This window comes from Mytilus galloprovincialis, chromosome 14, assembly GCF_965363235.1.
Source record: "Mytilus galloprovincialis chromosome 14, xbMytGall1.hap1.1, whole genome shotgun sequence".
NCBI classification, from domain to species: domain Eukaryota; kingdom Metazoa; phylum Mollusca; class Bivalvia; order Mytilida; family Mytilidae; genus Mytilus; species Mytilus galloprovincialis.
Window position 1 is genome coordinate 56,277,526 of NC_134851.1, and position 16,400 is coordinate 56,293,925.

Sequence of the window (16,400 nt, forward strand, 5' to 3'; positions counted from 1 at the left end):
TTAATCTGACACAGACGCGAACTAACATGATTATGGTAGTTGATAGTACAAACAGAAAAAAAACATATGATCATACTTGTGTACACTTTCCCGATAAAGTACAAACTATACAAATGAAAGTAAATTTACTACTATAAATATAAGGGTTAACAAAATGAAAACAACACTGTATAGACCTCTTCCATCCCAATTGCGCATGCACCACCAGGAACGCCCAAGGCTAAAATCCGAATGCATTGGCTGGATGCACATTTTCCGATCAAATTAAGATTTTATACGACCAAAAGGAACATGATACATGTTGCACAAAGACTAATAAATGAATACCTGTCAAGTAAATAAAAAGATATTATACTTCAGCACTTAAAATCTATAACGCAAGACAATCTTGTATTATTTGTGAACTTAGAAACTTGGTATTCATCTAAATACTAAAAGCACTGGTATTCCACTCGCTTTGACGACATTTTCAATTTCTATCTAATCCTATTTTTAGTCAAGCTTCCAGTCTATGTTCAAATTTTGATTCTATGGATGCATGGCTATACTGTTGTATACTGTTTTATGTTAAAATCTGAATGTCTATTTGATGACGTCACTTCTAGTGTCTCATTGCTTTGTATACTTGCAAGCGATTTACATTTATTCGGATTAATCTTTGACACTACGTGACCTTCTGTGTTTTCTTCCGACTTGTATTTAATTTCTGTACTTGTTAGATTTTTAATTATGGCTTTAAGTTTACGTGATTTTGACTGAACTTTTTGGTTTTCAGGTGGTTCTTCGTCATCAATCTCTGGTGAAACTGTATTACTTAATTTGCAGCATGAGTACAATTCTAACACTTTAGACCGAACAGTTTTATTACGTCCCAAATAAACAAATGGCGTTAACATTCCACCTATTTTTGTCACCATGGTAGGAACGGCCATTAACATAGGATCAATGTCACTGTCTTTGTCGGCTAGTTTCCAAAGAAGCAAGATTGCGTAGGGTGAATAACACAACAGGAAAAAACCTGAAAATATAGCCAATAAAAAGAGAGATAGAATTCATTTTGTTTTTCTTTTTATAACGCGTTATCAATACACAATGAAGCAAAATTGAAAAGAAGAAGATGCAGGTAGGATTGTCAATGAATTTCCACCAGAGAAAATAAGCAATAGAGACTTTATTCAATTGTGGATATCCTATAAAATTGATTTAACACGCCATGTAAAACATATTTTTTAATAATATTAAAATTTAATAATTATACAATAGAGGAAGTTACAAAAATCAATCTAAATGTTTTTAAATTTCTAATTGAAACCATAATTATACCAATTTCACTTAGACATGCGCAATAGATATGAATGGAATAAATGGGTTGAAATGTAGAGAAGATAGTTTCAAAAAAACAAAATTCTTTCCAGGTTAGGCGAATGTTTTTTTTTAATTTGTGGATTTACGGATCCGGCGAGCCATTTTCGATCTAAAAAGTATCATCAGAAAACATGATTTGAAATTTCATGCTTTTTTTTTTTGTATTCCAATCTTCTCTACCAAATTAATTTTTCTGGTGAATAGTTTATGTGTCACTGACTCAACAACCTTAGAGGAACAGTATTCAGGGGCGGATCCAGCAATTTTAAAAAGGGGGGGTTCGCAACCCAGAGTAAGGGGGGGGGGGGGGGGCTGTTCCAACTATATACTCCCATTCAAATGCATTGATCGTCCAAAAAGGGGGGGTTCCAACCCCGAACCCCCCCCCCCCCTTTTGGATCCGCCAATGTGTATTTAACTCATGAGTTGATCGGATTTTTAATTACAGCTAACATCAACGTGTTTATTTTCATAACGACAGATTATATTTACAATAAACTCGTTCCGTGACTATTTTCCTTTACTCTATCAACGTAGTAGTGTGCCGATCGTAGCTAGAACTGCCGGACAGGGTTCTCACTAAGGATTTGTGAAAGTGAGTTCACTCAGCATACATGTGGGAGTCAAAAACTCCCGCTTTTCAGACCCTCTTCCGTCCCTCCCGTTAAAATTTGAAATCTTCCACTTTTTGAAAATGTCAACCTCGAAAATTTTCTGTACATGTAACAGTTTTTTTTACAAAATTTGAGGGATTTATAATGCTTTGCTATGGCGAGTCCAACAGTGAGAAGATTAGTAGTGTTGCTATGTAATTCTTTATTTCAGTCCCTATGACAAAATAGAGAAAGTATATGACTACTGATGTACTCGCCTTAGTCAGAACTCTGTCGGGGAGTTTGCCTCATGAGGTGCTGTCTACTGTTGTTGTTCTTTTTTTATATCCTTTTATTCCTCGTAATAACTTTGTTGGTGTATAAAGACATATTTCAGATATTTTTAATTTTTAATTGCAGATGATCCATTTTCTTCCAAAATACAGAAAAAAAACATGATAACCTGAAATCATTCTTCGCTAGAACATCGACGCCACGCCAACCCATTTTCCCGATAGATTGTTTAACGTTCAGTGACAAATATTCCTACATGTTCTAATATGATCAAATTAACTATAAATAAAATAGGTAGGAATGGTAACACAGAGGTTTTTTTTTTAATGTTCGTCGAAAGTAGACCAATGTGACCACTGTTTCTATTTCCCAGTCACTCTTGTATCCAAATGATATCAACTAACGATCACTAACCTATAATTATGACAACGGTAATAGCCAATTCCTTTTCCATTGTCAACTTCTTCATCTTCTTCATTAATTGTTGGCTATTGCTGGATCTTAAATGAGGTTTGGATTCTTTAATTACCTAAAACGAAAATTGTTTTATGCAAAACCGAAATCTGCTTAAAATACCGAACCTGTTTCGGATCTTAGCTTAAAAGGATCTGTTTCCGGTTTACTTTCTGTATTGGTATTTTTAACTCCAACCAATGAAATGGCATTTATTACATCAACCAATGAAATGGTATTTATTACATCAACCAATGAAAGTAAAATTATAGCAAAAATACCGAACTCCAATTAAAAAATGAAAGACCATTTATCAAACAAGGGTCGAACACATCAAACAAAAGGAAAACAACTACATTGGTACAGGCATTTCCTAATGTAGAAATTGACGGATAAAATATGGTTGTATTGAAACCTATCTCTTGTATGACAGTCGCAAATAACTCCACTATTTTGACAAAGTCTATGTGAGCAAATGAAGACATAACAAGAAAAATGTTCAAAAATTGAGATAAAGTAGTGAGCATAATGCCATTGTGGTATAATCTTAATCACTATAAAAACAAACAACAGTACTGTAAAATTTAAGTCTACAAATTTAAGAACGTGAGTATTAATTCGACAAAACCAGAGGATCCCGAAAAGTCTTTGAACCAGGAAGTAGAATTGAGAGTTTGCGTCTAGAGCAAATGTAAAATTTCAATCCTGGTGTCTAGTATCTATTATGAGTTTATTTCTTTTTACACTATAGAAGAGCACCATACATAAAAAAAAGTAGAATAACAAAAAAATCGAATTTCGATAAATATTCAAAACGTGAATTCCGTAATCAATGGCAAAATCAAAAGCTCAAACACATCAAATGAAGTGAAAATATCACTTACTGTCATATTCCTGACTTGGTACAGGCATTTTCTTATGTAGAAAACGGTGAATTTAACCTGGTTTTATAGCTCATCAAAGTGCTCACTTATATATGACATGAACTTCCGACTGTTATTGTAATATTGCATAAATTAAAGAGAATGATACATTAAATATTTGAATATCAGTTAAAAAAAGTAAGAATTTTACTTATTTCTAGGTTTCGTCTGACTTCGTCTTCAATTTTATGTGTAAATATTTGTTTTTGTTGTTTTTCTTTTTTCATCTTTTTATAATTGTTTCTGTGTCCTATTTTTTTTAATTGTATTGTCGTTTTTCTTTCAACTTGTAATTTTTATCGACGGTTGCTACCTTCTGTCTGTTTTTTTTTTCTCTCACCCTACTTGTCTTAAAAGAAGGAGATCTTATCATAAAATATCGGACGAAGATGTTTTACATCAAAGTTAGAACACTTCAGCGCTTATTTTGAGTGCACTCGACTCCAATTTTAATTGACTAGGATTGTCAATTTTCCGATCGAAGGTCGGTGGTTTTCTCCGAGCACTCCGGCTTCATCCACCAATAAAAACTGGCCGCCAAGAAATAGTCTTAATGCAGCGCTTAAAAGTGCCGTTAAAACACCAAAAATCAATTAAATCAAATATTTTGAAACCTACCTTAGCATACATTGATCCGTAGTTAAATGCCATTATAATAACAGGCAATGCAAAAAAGATGACTAGCAATGTTATCATAAACGATCGTCCATTGTATTCTTCTCCGATTAAGTCCATTGCGCATGACGTTCCCACGCCTTCGTAAGTGTACTGGTTCCATCCGGCGAGTGGACCTACGGCAAACCCAAAAGCAATAGCACATGATATAGTGATGGAAACGATACTAAACGTCGAAGATGAATGTTGTGAAAGTCCATGTCTTACAACATAAATGTATCTCTCGACAGAAATCATACACAAAAGTAACATATTAGCTAATCCGCCATATGACATCAGAAAAGCGTAGTACTTGCATCCGGCTTCACCGAAAAACCACCATTTATTAAAACACGATACGACCACCATTGGAACACCAAAAGCTGACATCATAAACGACTTGAGGCATATGGCTGCGATATATTGGTTTGTTCGGATCAACAGCTTTCGGCTTTTTAATAGTAGTACAATAAGAACAGACCCATTCGTTACTACAGATCCTATGTTTGTTATAAGTAATACGATACCAGTTACGTAATGAAACCAGGATGGAGTCTGCGCAGCAACTCTTTTATAAAAATCTATTCCTGTTTCTGTCGAGTTTGCATTCATTATTTCGGAAAAGAAGAATTAATCTTTTTACTGTTCAAGTGCAGTTTGGTTTCTGAAAAAAAAAATTAACAAATACAACTTACATGAAAGAAAATGGGAGCTGTTAGATATAGCATTTATTGGGCATTTTGGATTTGATGCACAATTTTTTATGTTTTGCAATTTGCAATTATACGGCAAAATTAAGAATTAACTGACTAATTTTCAGTTAAGAATTGACAGTTAAGAATTGACAAAAAAAACCTTGTATCTTGAGCTTTAGATTGATAGTTTTATTGATTTATTTGTTGATTGATTGATATTTAACATCGCTTTTAACACTATTGTGCTTTTTTTCGGGTCGACTTTTTATTTTTTTTGGTGAAGGAAGCCGGAGTGCCCAGAAGAACAACCAACCTTAGATGGAACAAGAATCTGTCCATAGTACACGGATGCCCCACTCCCACTATCATTTTCTATGTTCAGTGGACCGTGAAATTGGGGTCAAAACTTTAATTTGAAATTAAGATTAGAAAGATCATATCATAGGGAACATGTGTACTAAGTTTCAAGTTGATGTAACTTTAACTTCATCAAAAACTACCTTGACCAAAAACTTTAACCTGAACTTTGCACTATCATTTTCTATGTTCAGTGGACCATGAAATTGGGGTCAAAACTATAATTTGGCATTAAAATTAGAAAGATCATATCATGGGGAACATGTGTATTAAGTTTCAAGTTGATTGGACTTCAGCTTCATCAAAAACTACCTCGACCAAAAACTTTAACCGGACGGACGAACGAAGGCACAGACGGACGGACGGACGAACGGAGGCACAGACCAGAAAACATAATGCCCCTCTACTATCGTAGGTGGGGCATAAAAACTTATGACAAGCTAGTGAAACACTTCTTATACTTTAGAAATGGAAGAGTTACTCTTATTTTTAGAATAAAAATATCTATGATTTAGCCAGGTGATTTGAATTTACGAAGTGTAGTTTTGGTTTGGAGGGGTGTAAACTGGGACTATTAGTATGATAGTCCCAGGTGTAAGTGAATGTATATTTTAACTGATGAACTAGCTTTATCATCATAAATCAAATTAAGTAAGCCGGCAGAAAAGTGAACCATTCTTAAGAAAAAACTAATTGTTCAGAGAACAATTAAAAGTGTCTCCACAACATTTTCTTAATTATTGAGATGAGAAGCTACTTCCGGTTTACTCAAAGTTACTTTTGGCGTCCAAGCACAGGTTTCTTCATATAGATTCAATAAATGTATGTTTCTATACATACTTTTGCTTGAAATAAGGGATATATTTGTCAACTTCCGGTTTAAAAGTCACTTCCTGTCTCAGATGATAGCTTTATTCACAATGATCCCAAAAATATATGGTTTCTATATACTTTTGCCTGTTATACATAATGGAGCTTTTTTAAAAGTACTTTCGGTTTATTGAAGGTCACTTCCTGCTTCAAATAATGGGTTTACGTTAAGAAAATATATATAGTTCCTAGGTATTTTTTTATAAAAAAAAAAGTGCAAAAAATGTTACTTAAGCTTCCTATTTACTCAAGGTCACTTCCGGTTAATATTGTTCAAGGTCGTATGTCAACTAACAGTTTGCAAAAGACCCTGTGGCTTTCTCATGTCTAAAGTTTGAGTTGTTTCAATCAATCTTAAATTTAATCATTTCATGGACAATAACTCCTATAAGATGTAATTAGATTGTTTCAGACCAAATGTATCATATCTTCATCACTATTAGGCAACCATTTTGCACTAGTTCTTCCATAAATAATTTAAAAGTGACAGAGTAGATCATAAAACAAGGAAAAGTCAAAACGTAAAATCTGACCATGACCTCTGACCTTAAGCCAAATTTCATTATATTGAACCAAATGAACCGATAAATTGTGATAATCAATTAAATTAAATGTGCTTCCCGCGTTTCATTAATTACCTTCATGAACATAACAACGGTTAACTTCTGCTTTTAGTTTCGGATTTATATTTTAGATATGTTAAGTCTTGTTTAGTTTTTCTTGTCCTACCTTTTTTTTAATTTTTCTTGTGTCATTATTCCAAAGATTATATTGTTTCATATGGGCTCTCAGATTACCAATAAAGTTTGATAAAATCACTGTGTAATAGACGAAAAACTATATACGACTTGCTGTAATTATGAGCGGACGAAAAACATGTCAACTATTGGACTTATCATCTTTCGAACTTTACTAATTATATTTTTTAATTGTCAGATATAATATCTTAATTTTTCCATTCAATTTGCATTACCTTTTGTTTAAAATGTATATTTCTACTCAGTGGCGGATCCAGAGGGGGGGTTCCGGGGGTCCGCACCCCCCCCCCCTTTATTTTGGCCGATCAATGCATTTGAATCGGGACATATGTTTGCACCCCCCTGCACCCCCCTTTGCCCTGGGCTAGCACCCCCCCTTTCGAAAATTCCTGCATCCGCCACTGCTACTAATCCGATAATGGACTTCGCATCTGCGTGTCAAAGAGAGTTTTTATCTAATTAGCTTAACAATGGATAATAATTGCTAAATACATCGTTACATATATCTCTTTATTATTATTTTTTTTTTTTTATACTTCTTAAAAATAATTTATATTCAGTTTTGGAATGATATTCTAGTTGTTAACACGGGAGTCAATATATTCAATTCAATTCAATTCAAATATTTATTGTCATATAAGCTCTGAACAATAAGTTTGTGACAAATAATATAAACATACACAAAATACATTTAACAAACAAAACCATTAAAACAAAAAAAGCAAAAAAGCAAAATAATCTATCTATATGATATATAAATATATTTTATAAATAAATATGTTTAATTACATTTCCTATAAAGTTATCTCTTAGTTTAGCCATTTTTTTGCAGTATAAAATAAAATGGGCCTCATCCTCCATTGTATTACAGGATGTGCATAGTCTTTTTTCTCTAGGTATTTTTAAATGTCTTCCTTTTTCTATCATCAAATTATGATAGCTAATTCTTATTTTTGTTATGTTACTTCTCTTTTCAAAAGATTTACAGTTTAAGTAGTTTTCCGTTTCTAAATTTTGCTTTAAACTTTTATATAGATACAATTTACTTTTTTTATCTATTTTTTCAAATTTTTGTTCAAATATACTTGTGTAGAAATTTAAGAATTGATGTTTCAAGGTTTTTTTTAACAACTTTGAGTAATTTTTTCTTTTGTTTCCCTCAAGAATGGATACGTGCATGTTTACCTCTTTCAAAATATTTTTAACATATGTAAACCATGTATAGCAACCTGAATTATCTAAACTTTTAGAAAGTAAAAAGGATTCGTATAATAATGGATTAATTTCAGAATTTAGTAATCTTGATAAGTAAAGTATACTTTGAGTTTTTATATGCATCTCTAGTGGGTATCTCCCTAGCTCTGTTCTCACAGTTATGTTTGATGAAGATTTTCTTGTTCCGAGGATATATTTACAGAAAGACAAATGTAATTTCTCTAAACTTGATTTATCAGTAAAATTAAGGGGGTCTATATTTGTTTTGGAAATATTTGCACGTTTTTCTGCTCTAAATTTTGAAACATAAGTATCCGTATAAGTAATTTCTGAATTATATGTGGCTATTGGTTTAACTATAGAATCAAAAAGACTGCAAGCTACTTTAACTGGCAGATTATTTAAGGAACCAGTATAAGTTTTAATGGCAAACATCACTTTCCTTGCTTTATTTACAAGCTTTTTAGAGCTATGCATTAAGTTTCCATTTGATTTCACAAGAATTCCAAGAAATGAATACTCAGTGACATTTGACAAATTTTCATTTTTATATTTTGTAAAAGATGTTTCTACTTTTTTATTATTTTGCTGCAGAATCATTGTTTTAGTTTTATTAAAATTTAAAGTTAATTGCCACTTTTCACAATACATATAGTAACTTTTAACCAATAACAGTTTCTGTATGTGTTATACCAAGTTGTAACAAATTATATCAATACGGATCATAAAATTGTTTTCCCAATTTTAACAAGTTATTACAATATGGACCACTTAAATGAAAAGTCGGACAAATCAATAATTCAGATTTCACCAAAATGTCTGATGAGGAAACATTTGTATTTATGTTTACTTTTAATGAGTATGACCTAACAAAAATTATTGTCAAGGGAGTTAATGATTTATATGTATTAAGAAACAGCCTAGCTAATAAGAAAAACTAATGGATGTAAAAACAATTATGACTATTTTATATTTTTCTTATAGTATTTGTAATGATATATTTTAAATAACAATTGCATTAATATGAATGTTTGTGTGACGTCGCGTACGGTGTTGGTGTTAGTTTTGGTAACGTTAGTTTGACGTTATTTTACATGCATTGCATAACGTCGTACTTGTTTCATTTCGTGCAGCTCAATCATACAGCATAATTTATATGAGCGGTTTGCTTGACTTGCTACGTATAGAACCGAAATGCAAAAGCGGCACATATTGTTTTTAAGTACAGTTAAATTAAAACATATTCATTTAAATAAGTATCCCCTTGGAGCAAAGATATTTTCTCTTTTTTTGATTGAAACAGGATATTTAAAAAAAAAAAAGTCTAAACCCCTGTCTTTTCTGCTGCTTTTTCTTTTCGTTTAAACATATTTGTTTATTATAGTGGATGGGGAAACAAGTTATTACAACTTATATTAATCCGTTTCCACTTTGAGGGTGCGAGTGCTTCCTTGTAGCCTTAGCATGCCCTTTTCGATTTGAATCTAAAAGGGTGACTTTTACGGATATCTCTTAACACCGGTCAGTCATTTATCGCCCCCTTCCGACGGACTATCATTGTTTTACAAGACCATCATACTCGCAAATGGTGTCAAGGGCTTATTCTTTTATCCGCTTTTGATAATTTCCGAATAAAAAATTTATTAGTTGAATCGTTTGTTTCATCGCCTTTTTTAAATGTTTAAAGAATCAACAGTTGAAGCAAATTCAAAATTAACCACAATAAAGTTAATTTAATCAAATTTGCCAATTTCATAAACAAAAGGAAATTTAATCTCACCTATGAACAAGAAAACTAGATTCGATAAAAAATCTGTTAAGATATTGTATCAAAATTATGATATTAATTTGAAATAAAAATTTATAAATTTGATATATCAGATCCCTTTTGCACTGATTGTGCATGGGCATATGTTTTCTCTTCCAGATCTCGCACATGGGTCTTTGTTTTTAATAAAAAGCGTGCAAACAAAATAAATATTGAAACAAACATATAAAGAAAAATGCAAGGATAATCTTAAGGATGTTTCATTAATCCTTGTATGTGCCCATCGAAATTGATAAAGAAGCATGCCAGTATTTTGAGGAACACACTATCCATTCTTTCTGGTTTGAAAATGTGCAATATAAATTGATCCTTTTTTCTATTATAATCGTTCGTTCTAAGACACCAGGTCCCATGTACTGAATAGAGAACGTTCAAACTAGTCTCCCAAACTGCCTCATATAATAGATAAAAGGGGAGGGAGAGGATTTCAGAAACATTAAACCTGTTAAGAAAGTTTTGAATAAGCATTCAATGGCATATTTGTCGCTGGACGTCAGATAAACAATGAATCAATACACAAAAAAATGCGCCAATTTGGGTTACGCAATTTTTCAATCAATCTCATTATTATACATGTAATTAAATCATACTATTGGTAAAGAAATTCACAATTTGTTATATCAAATTGACAATTTGTTATTTCTAATTGATAATTTGTTTATCAAATTGATAATCTGTTATTACAAATTGTTAATTTGTTATACCAAATTGATAATCTGTTATATCAAATTGATAATTTGTTATATTTAAATTCATATTTAGTTATTTTGTTATATTAAATTCATAATTTGTTATATCAAATTTATAATCTGTTATATTAAATTCATAATTCGTCATATCAAATTGGAAAAAGTTAATTAGCATGGTACGTAAAGGCTTTCGTAATTTGCGACGTTACGCACTACATGTCAAGTTTTACAGAATGTAACGTCAAAACAAGTAAAAAAGCATGGTGTGACATTATAACTAGACAAAAGTGGTCGCTGACTGTGTCGTTAATTCTTCCGACATGTGATCGAAAATGGGTTCAAAAAAATCCCTGAACAGTATAGATTTCAATGTTATATAGTATTTTTTTGTGCTATAATAATTTCAAATTTTCCCCCTTCAAAACTGTATAATATGACCGTTATCATACTTGTAACAAAAATGTAAAAAAAACGGCGTTTTGTGACATTTTGACTAGACAAAAACAAAAAGATCGCGTTTATTTTCTTTTCCATATTTTCTCTTACAACTTAAAAAAATAGTTTACACGTTTGAATAAAATTTCATGTCGTATATAAGACTGCAACTGCCTATTACTTTTCATAAGACACCTAACAAATACGCCAAAACGTCAGAAAACGGCGAGTGTGACATTTCAACGGTTTTAATTAAATGAACAATTTAGGACATAATTTAAACAATACTTACTAATTGAAGACATAGAAAGTTGTATGTTTATTGTATAATTTTGACACAGGAAGGGTGGATATGTAAATTGTGGTTTGGATCTGCAGCATTCGTTCGAATTTTGAAGAGCTCCAAAAAATATGCGAGATTTGGGTTTTGTGACAGAAATACAAATTTCAAAAAAATCATGAATTCTGACACGATCTATAGAAATATTGTAACAAAACTTTTTAATTTTTTTTCCTTATTATATACGGAATAAAAAGATATAGACGTTACGCGCGATGTTCGTTCATGTAAGTGTAACACAACGTCGCGAATATTTCGTAACGTTCTAACCAAAACTTCGACTGAAACGTTGTTTTTAAGCCAGTCACGGCGACATTATTGTAAAACTCCGCAAAATCGACGGTCCTTTTTACTACTTATTGAAAATTTATGTATTTAAGATTTTTGAAAAATTAATAAAAATAACATTTTGAAAATCATAAAACTCTACCATTATAAGAGCTCTGATAAGCGAACAATTGACGTAAATTTGAGTTGAGTTCGTTTTTATGTAAAAACGGTGCTACAACCTTGTAAGCCTTTGAAAAATCGCTCATAAATTAACACATATCATTTTTCAGGATATTTGTCTTTAAATTCATAAAATTAAGCAAATTAACATTGATGTAGTTAAAACAATTACTAACCTTTTTTTCATTTTAGATAAATGTTTTTTGATTCTTAAATCTGGAATCCCATTTTTATTCCCCGTGGGACAGATTTGCCTTTGTAGTATGTAACAGGTTTTTTTTCTATGACGTCATCATAACATCATAAAAATGCATAAAATACTGAAGAAACCTTTCTGTCAAATAAGGTAACAAACCGTTTTTCAAAATATTAAATAGTTTAGACGAAAATCATAGTTTGGTGGTTACAATAAATAAAATATGTTACGAGGGACAGCCTAAACATAGCCGGTTTTTAAAAACGAAGCGTGTCGCACGCACCATAAAACATAGTTTCAACAATTATTTTTTTTCCGTTTTATTTTAAAAAACATTATTTTTTAAAATGTACGTACAATAGTTATGAATATGATATCACAAAATTATATATTTTGGACTTGCATCTTGCCAACTACACCGATTTTCCAATGAGGTACGATCATCGCGCCTAGCGTCATATCATTTTCGGAATAATCTATTTGAATTACCTTTTAAAATCACTCTTAACTTCACCCCTATCCATATTTTTTTTCTATTTTCGGCTTTACCACAAAACAAAGTGAACTTTTCGTCCTCGTCAGACGCGTCCAGTTAACGATGACGTCACAAATAAAACATACACCATAAACACCAAAGACTACTCTTGCTAGGAGTACAACTTTTTTTTTTTAATAAGTTTAAAAAATGACAAGAATAACTTCAAAGCAACGCTGATCATATGTCGCGGTGTTACTTGTCTACACGCTCAAAATCAGTGTTAAGAGGGATCATTCGAGTAACAAAATGAATAAAAGTATTGATTTTTAAGGCATATTCCATTTCTACTTTTAATTACGCACATTTTGATATATACATTTGTATAGTTATCAATTCCAAACTTCTAACAAATGCAATAAAGGCGAACTGGAAAGCAAAAGCCGTAATATCACCAACACCGTACGCGACGTCACGTGTACTTTCAAATTTGCAAAGGTATCACCTCCTCCAAAACATTTAAATATAGTCTTATAGAATACGAATGTTGCTTAAATCTAGATATTATATGTTTGTAATGATTGTCATGTTTGTCTTGGTAACAATCCAATATTTGGATATTACACCAATAAAATGATTTGATTTGATTTGATTTGACGTTCTAGAACCAGGAAGATGGCTCAATTTTCACCGTTGTGCACACGTTACAGATATGATTGACAGGTTGAATGCATCCAAAATTACTAGCGTATTGGCAGCGACGCTGCGTACATGATTTTTAAACTAGCCCAGCGTACGTCGGAGCTATACGCTAGTGTGTGACGCCGGTATAAGCTTAAACAACCATGTAACTTAAGTTTTTTTTAAATATTTTATAGAAAAACCCACATAAAAAAGAATCGTAACACAAACAAAATATGTTTATGACTCAGTATGTTACTGCATTGAAATGTTTCTATTTCGTGGGAATATATTTGTTTACCCTGGCCCTTTTTTTATGAGGTTTACAGAATAGAAAATAATGGGCAACGATTAGAGAGTAATGGACAAAAAAAATTGAGAAATCTTGGCTAAAAAATGAGACTCGAGATACATTGTAAGTGTGCAAAAAAAAAGAATGGAATGTTTAAAGGGTGTTTAAATATAACGAATTTAGATGACAATAGGAGATTTCAAAAATAAAGAAAGAGAACAAAAATAAATGATAAAAAAATAACACATGAATGAAGAACTCTCTCCCCCATCAAGTCACAAACATATATCATTCATATACATGAATGCAGGACCGGAATAAAAAATGAAGGAGTAGAACAGGTAAATAGTCAATGCTAAGCATCAATGAAGCTTCATAACTGGGCCCGGGCTCCCTAAGCCAACCCCCCCCCCCCCAAAAAAAAAACACCACCAAATCCGCCGCTGTCATTTTTAAGCTCTTTTGACCCTGTTTACACTGACAAAAACATGATCAAACATTCGATCTTTGAAAAGATCAATCGTTGGTCCAGTGTAAACGGGCAAGATCGATCTTCAATCGGACTTAAAAAGTCTACCTCTAGAAGTGGTTTTAAAAAGATCGATATTATTTGAATCAACCTTTTTTTGGTGTAAACGCTTAGATTGATCGCGATCGATCTTTTTTCAGGTGTTTGTTATTTAGATAGGAAAATAAAGGTCAGACCGTTTCTTTTTATATTGTAGTGTAAATGCACTGGATTAAATAAGATCTATCACGATCGATCTTGCTTGTGCAATGTAAACGCAAACTGGTCTTTTGATAATAAGATCGATTCAAATAAAGATCGATTCAATTTCGTTACCAGTATAAACGAGGTCTAAGTTACTTGCTATTGTGCAGTACTGTAAGTATTTGAACTGTGGTTAATATACATTGTAATTGCCATCAAAGGTTTAATAACGGATACATTGACTGAATTTCTCTTACAAAAACCAAACTATCTGTACTATTCGACCACCAAGGCCCCTAAAATAAGATGTGGTATGATTGCCACTTAAACAATATTTAGATCAACTATCATAAGTGACCGGTACAGACAAAAATAGAAATAAAAACAAAACACCCCCAACAAAATTAAATTAAACAACTTTCCCAGAAATTGAAGGATACAGCGTAGTCAATTGACTAAAAACAATTATCAAAATTAATAATAAAGAATAAGTGTATATATACTAGACTTACCATTTTATGATCTATACATGGTGAGCTATATGAATGACATACGTATAGTAGATATACCGTCAGGGTTTACGGATAATAGAAAGTAAGTATAATGAATAAGTACATAGGTGCTAAACGAATGACAAGAACTATTACTCTGTTAACAGTTAGGATCGGTAATTATTGAATATTGTCATTTTATTTATCACAGTCAATATAAATTACACACTGGTTTAATTACACACAGAATTTGAGATTATTTATTTTTTTTATTAATCATAAATTAGATAATTATGTAAGGTGTAGGAGTATTGTTATAAGAGCTTGCTGCGTATTTAATCGAAAGACGTTATTTCTCATAAAACTACAATTACATATATATGTTAGCGGCAATAAGTGAAATTAGGCATTAAGCTTAAATCCTAGGCAATAAGCTAACGCCTAGGCAGTAAGTCTATTGCCTAAATGATGTTAGGCATTAGTCTTAAATCCTAGGATTTAAGCTTAAATCCTGAAAAATGTGAGCAGGCATTAAGCTTAATGCCTAAAATGTAAATGCGAGTAAATAAAAGACATTTATTCATTTAAATTAAAATATTTTTGTTACATAATAATATTATGATAACTGTGGCCTGTTTATCGACACTGTCCTAAGATTAGTCCTATAAGATATTCTTAGGACAGAAAATATGATATAGTTAGGATCGACTTACGACATTTCTTAGCATTCTGCACATCGAAAGCTATCTGAGGATTTCATTAGCTGGGATGTCCTAAGTATTGGCGTAAAAGAAAATAGCAAATGAAAAAAATGAAATATTGTATCAAATTCGACCAAAAACATTAATTCACACACCGATTAATTATTAGAAAATAATTACTAGTTTTAAATGAAAGGTTAAAAATATTTTTTATACGTATTATAATTGTAGATCTAAACTCTTTGAAACAAAATATAAGTAAAAAATATAACTACGTTTTATATTAGAATTGAACAAAATAATTGTAAATAGTAAAAATTAAATATATAATCGGTAAAATCATGTTATGCTTTGAGGGACCTGAATTCGAAGCGTCACGGTTTCATACTTAAAAGTTCATATGAAAATCTCGTGCATCTTCATATAAATACTGAATACTTCAACTATTTTATTTTATTACTGCAAATAACATACGTTTGAGAATGAAAAGAAGAAAATAAATCAAATTTCACCGATTTTAACAATGCAAAAGTACAGGACCCAGTGTCATCCTAAATATAAAAAAGAAGATGTGGCATGATTACCAATATGACAAATCTCCACAAGAGACCAGAAATAAATTAACAAATAAAATATGTTATTTATATTAAAATGCATCAAATAATAATTTAGAAATATAAAAACTTGATAGAAATTTGTGTTAAAAAATCATTTTGTTATCACAAATTGTCGAACTATTAACAAAGACAATTTACTTATCCAATAAAAAAAAAAATAGAAAATGGTGTGATAAAAAAAAATCCAATCTTAATTTGGTCTACTTTTGACAAGTTCAAACCAGCTCGACTAATGAAGTGTACAAATTTTCAAATAAATATAATTATAATTATTCCATAGAATCTCCCCCCTTTTTCAATTGGATAAAATTACTTT

General features: G+C 31.4%; 1 protein-coding gene across 2 annotated transcripts; it reads right to left on the reverse strand.

Moving 5' to 3' along the window:
* Positions 1 to 259: 259 nt before the first annotated feature.
* LOC143058445 (ultraviolet-sensitive opsin-like) lies at positions 260 to 14,900 on the reverse strand. Of its 2 annotated transcripts, none has more exons than XM_076231936.1 (4): positions 14,788 to 14,900; positions 4,247 to 4,946; positions 2,667 to 2,781; positions 260 to 1,018 (listed from the first exon to the last, which is right to left on the reverse strand). In XM_076231936.1, the coding sequence occupies exons 2-4, from the start codon at positions 4,892 to 4,894 to the stop codon at positions 543 to 545; spliced, it is 1,239 nt and encodes a 412-aa protein (XP_076088051.1). In that variant the 5' UTR covers positions 4,895 to 4,946; positions 14,788 to 14,900; the 3' UTR covers positions 260 to 542. The 2 variants fall into 2 exon arrangements, with proteins under 2 accessions (XP_076088051.1, XP_076088052.1); XM_076231937.1 differs by lacking the exon at positions 14,788 to 14,900 and adding an exon at positions 6,934 to 7,096.
* Between the last annotated feature and the right edge of the window lie 1,500 nt (positions 14,901 to 16,400).

What these genes read in the sequence shown, in the direction of transcription:
- LOC143058445 (XM_076231936.1), bottom strand. Translation starts at nt 4,894, where the DNA reads ATGAATGCAAACTCGACAGAAACAGGAATAGATTTTTATAAAAGAGTT. An exon ending in ACGGATCAATGTATGCTAAG is followed by an intron (nt 2,782 to 4,246) that starts GTAGGTTTCAAA and finishes TTTTCGTTTTAG; the next exon opens with GTAATTAAAGAATCCAAACC. An exon ending in TACCGTTGTCATAATTATAG is followed by an intron (nt 1,019 to 2,666) that starts GTTAGTGATCGT and finishes CTATATTTTCAG; the next exon opens with GTTTTTTCCTGTTGTGTTAT.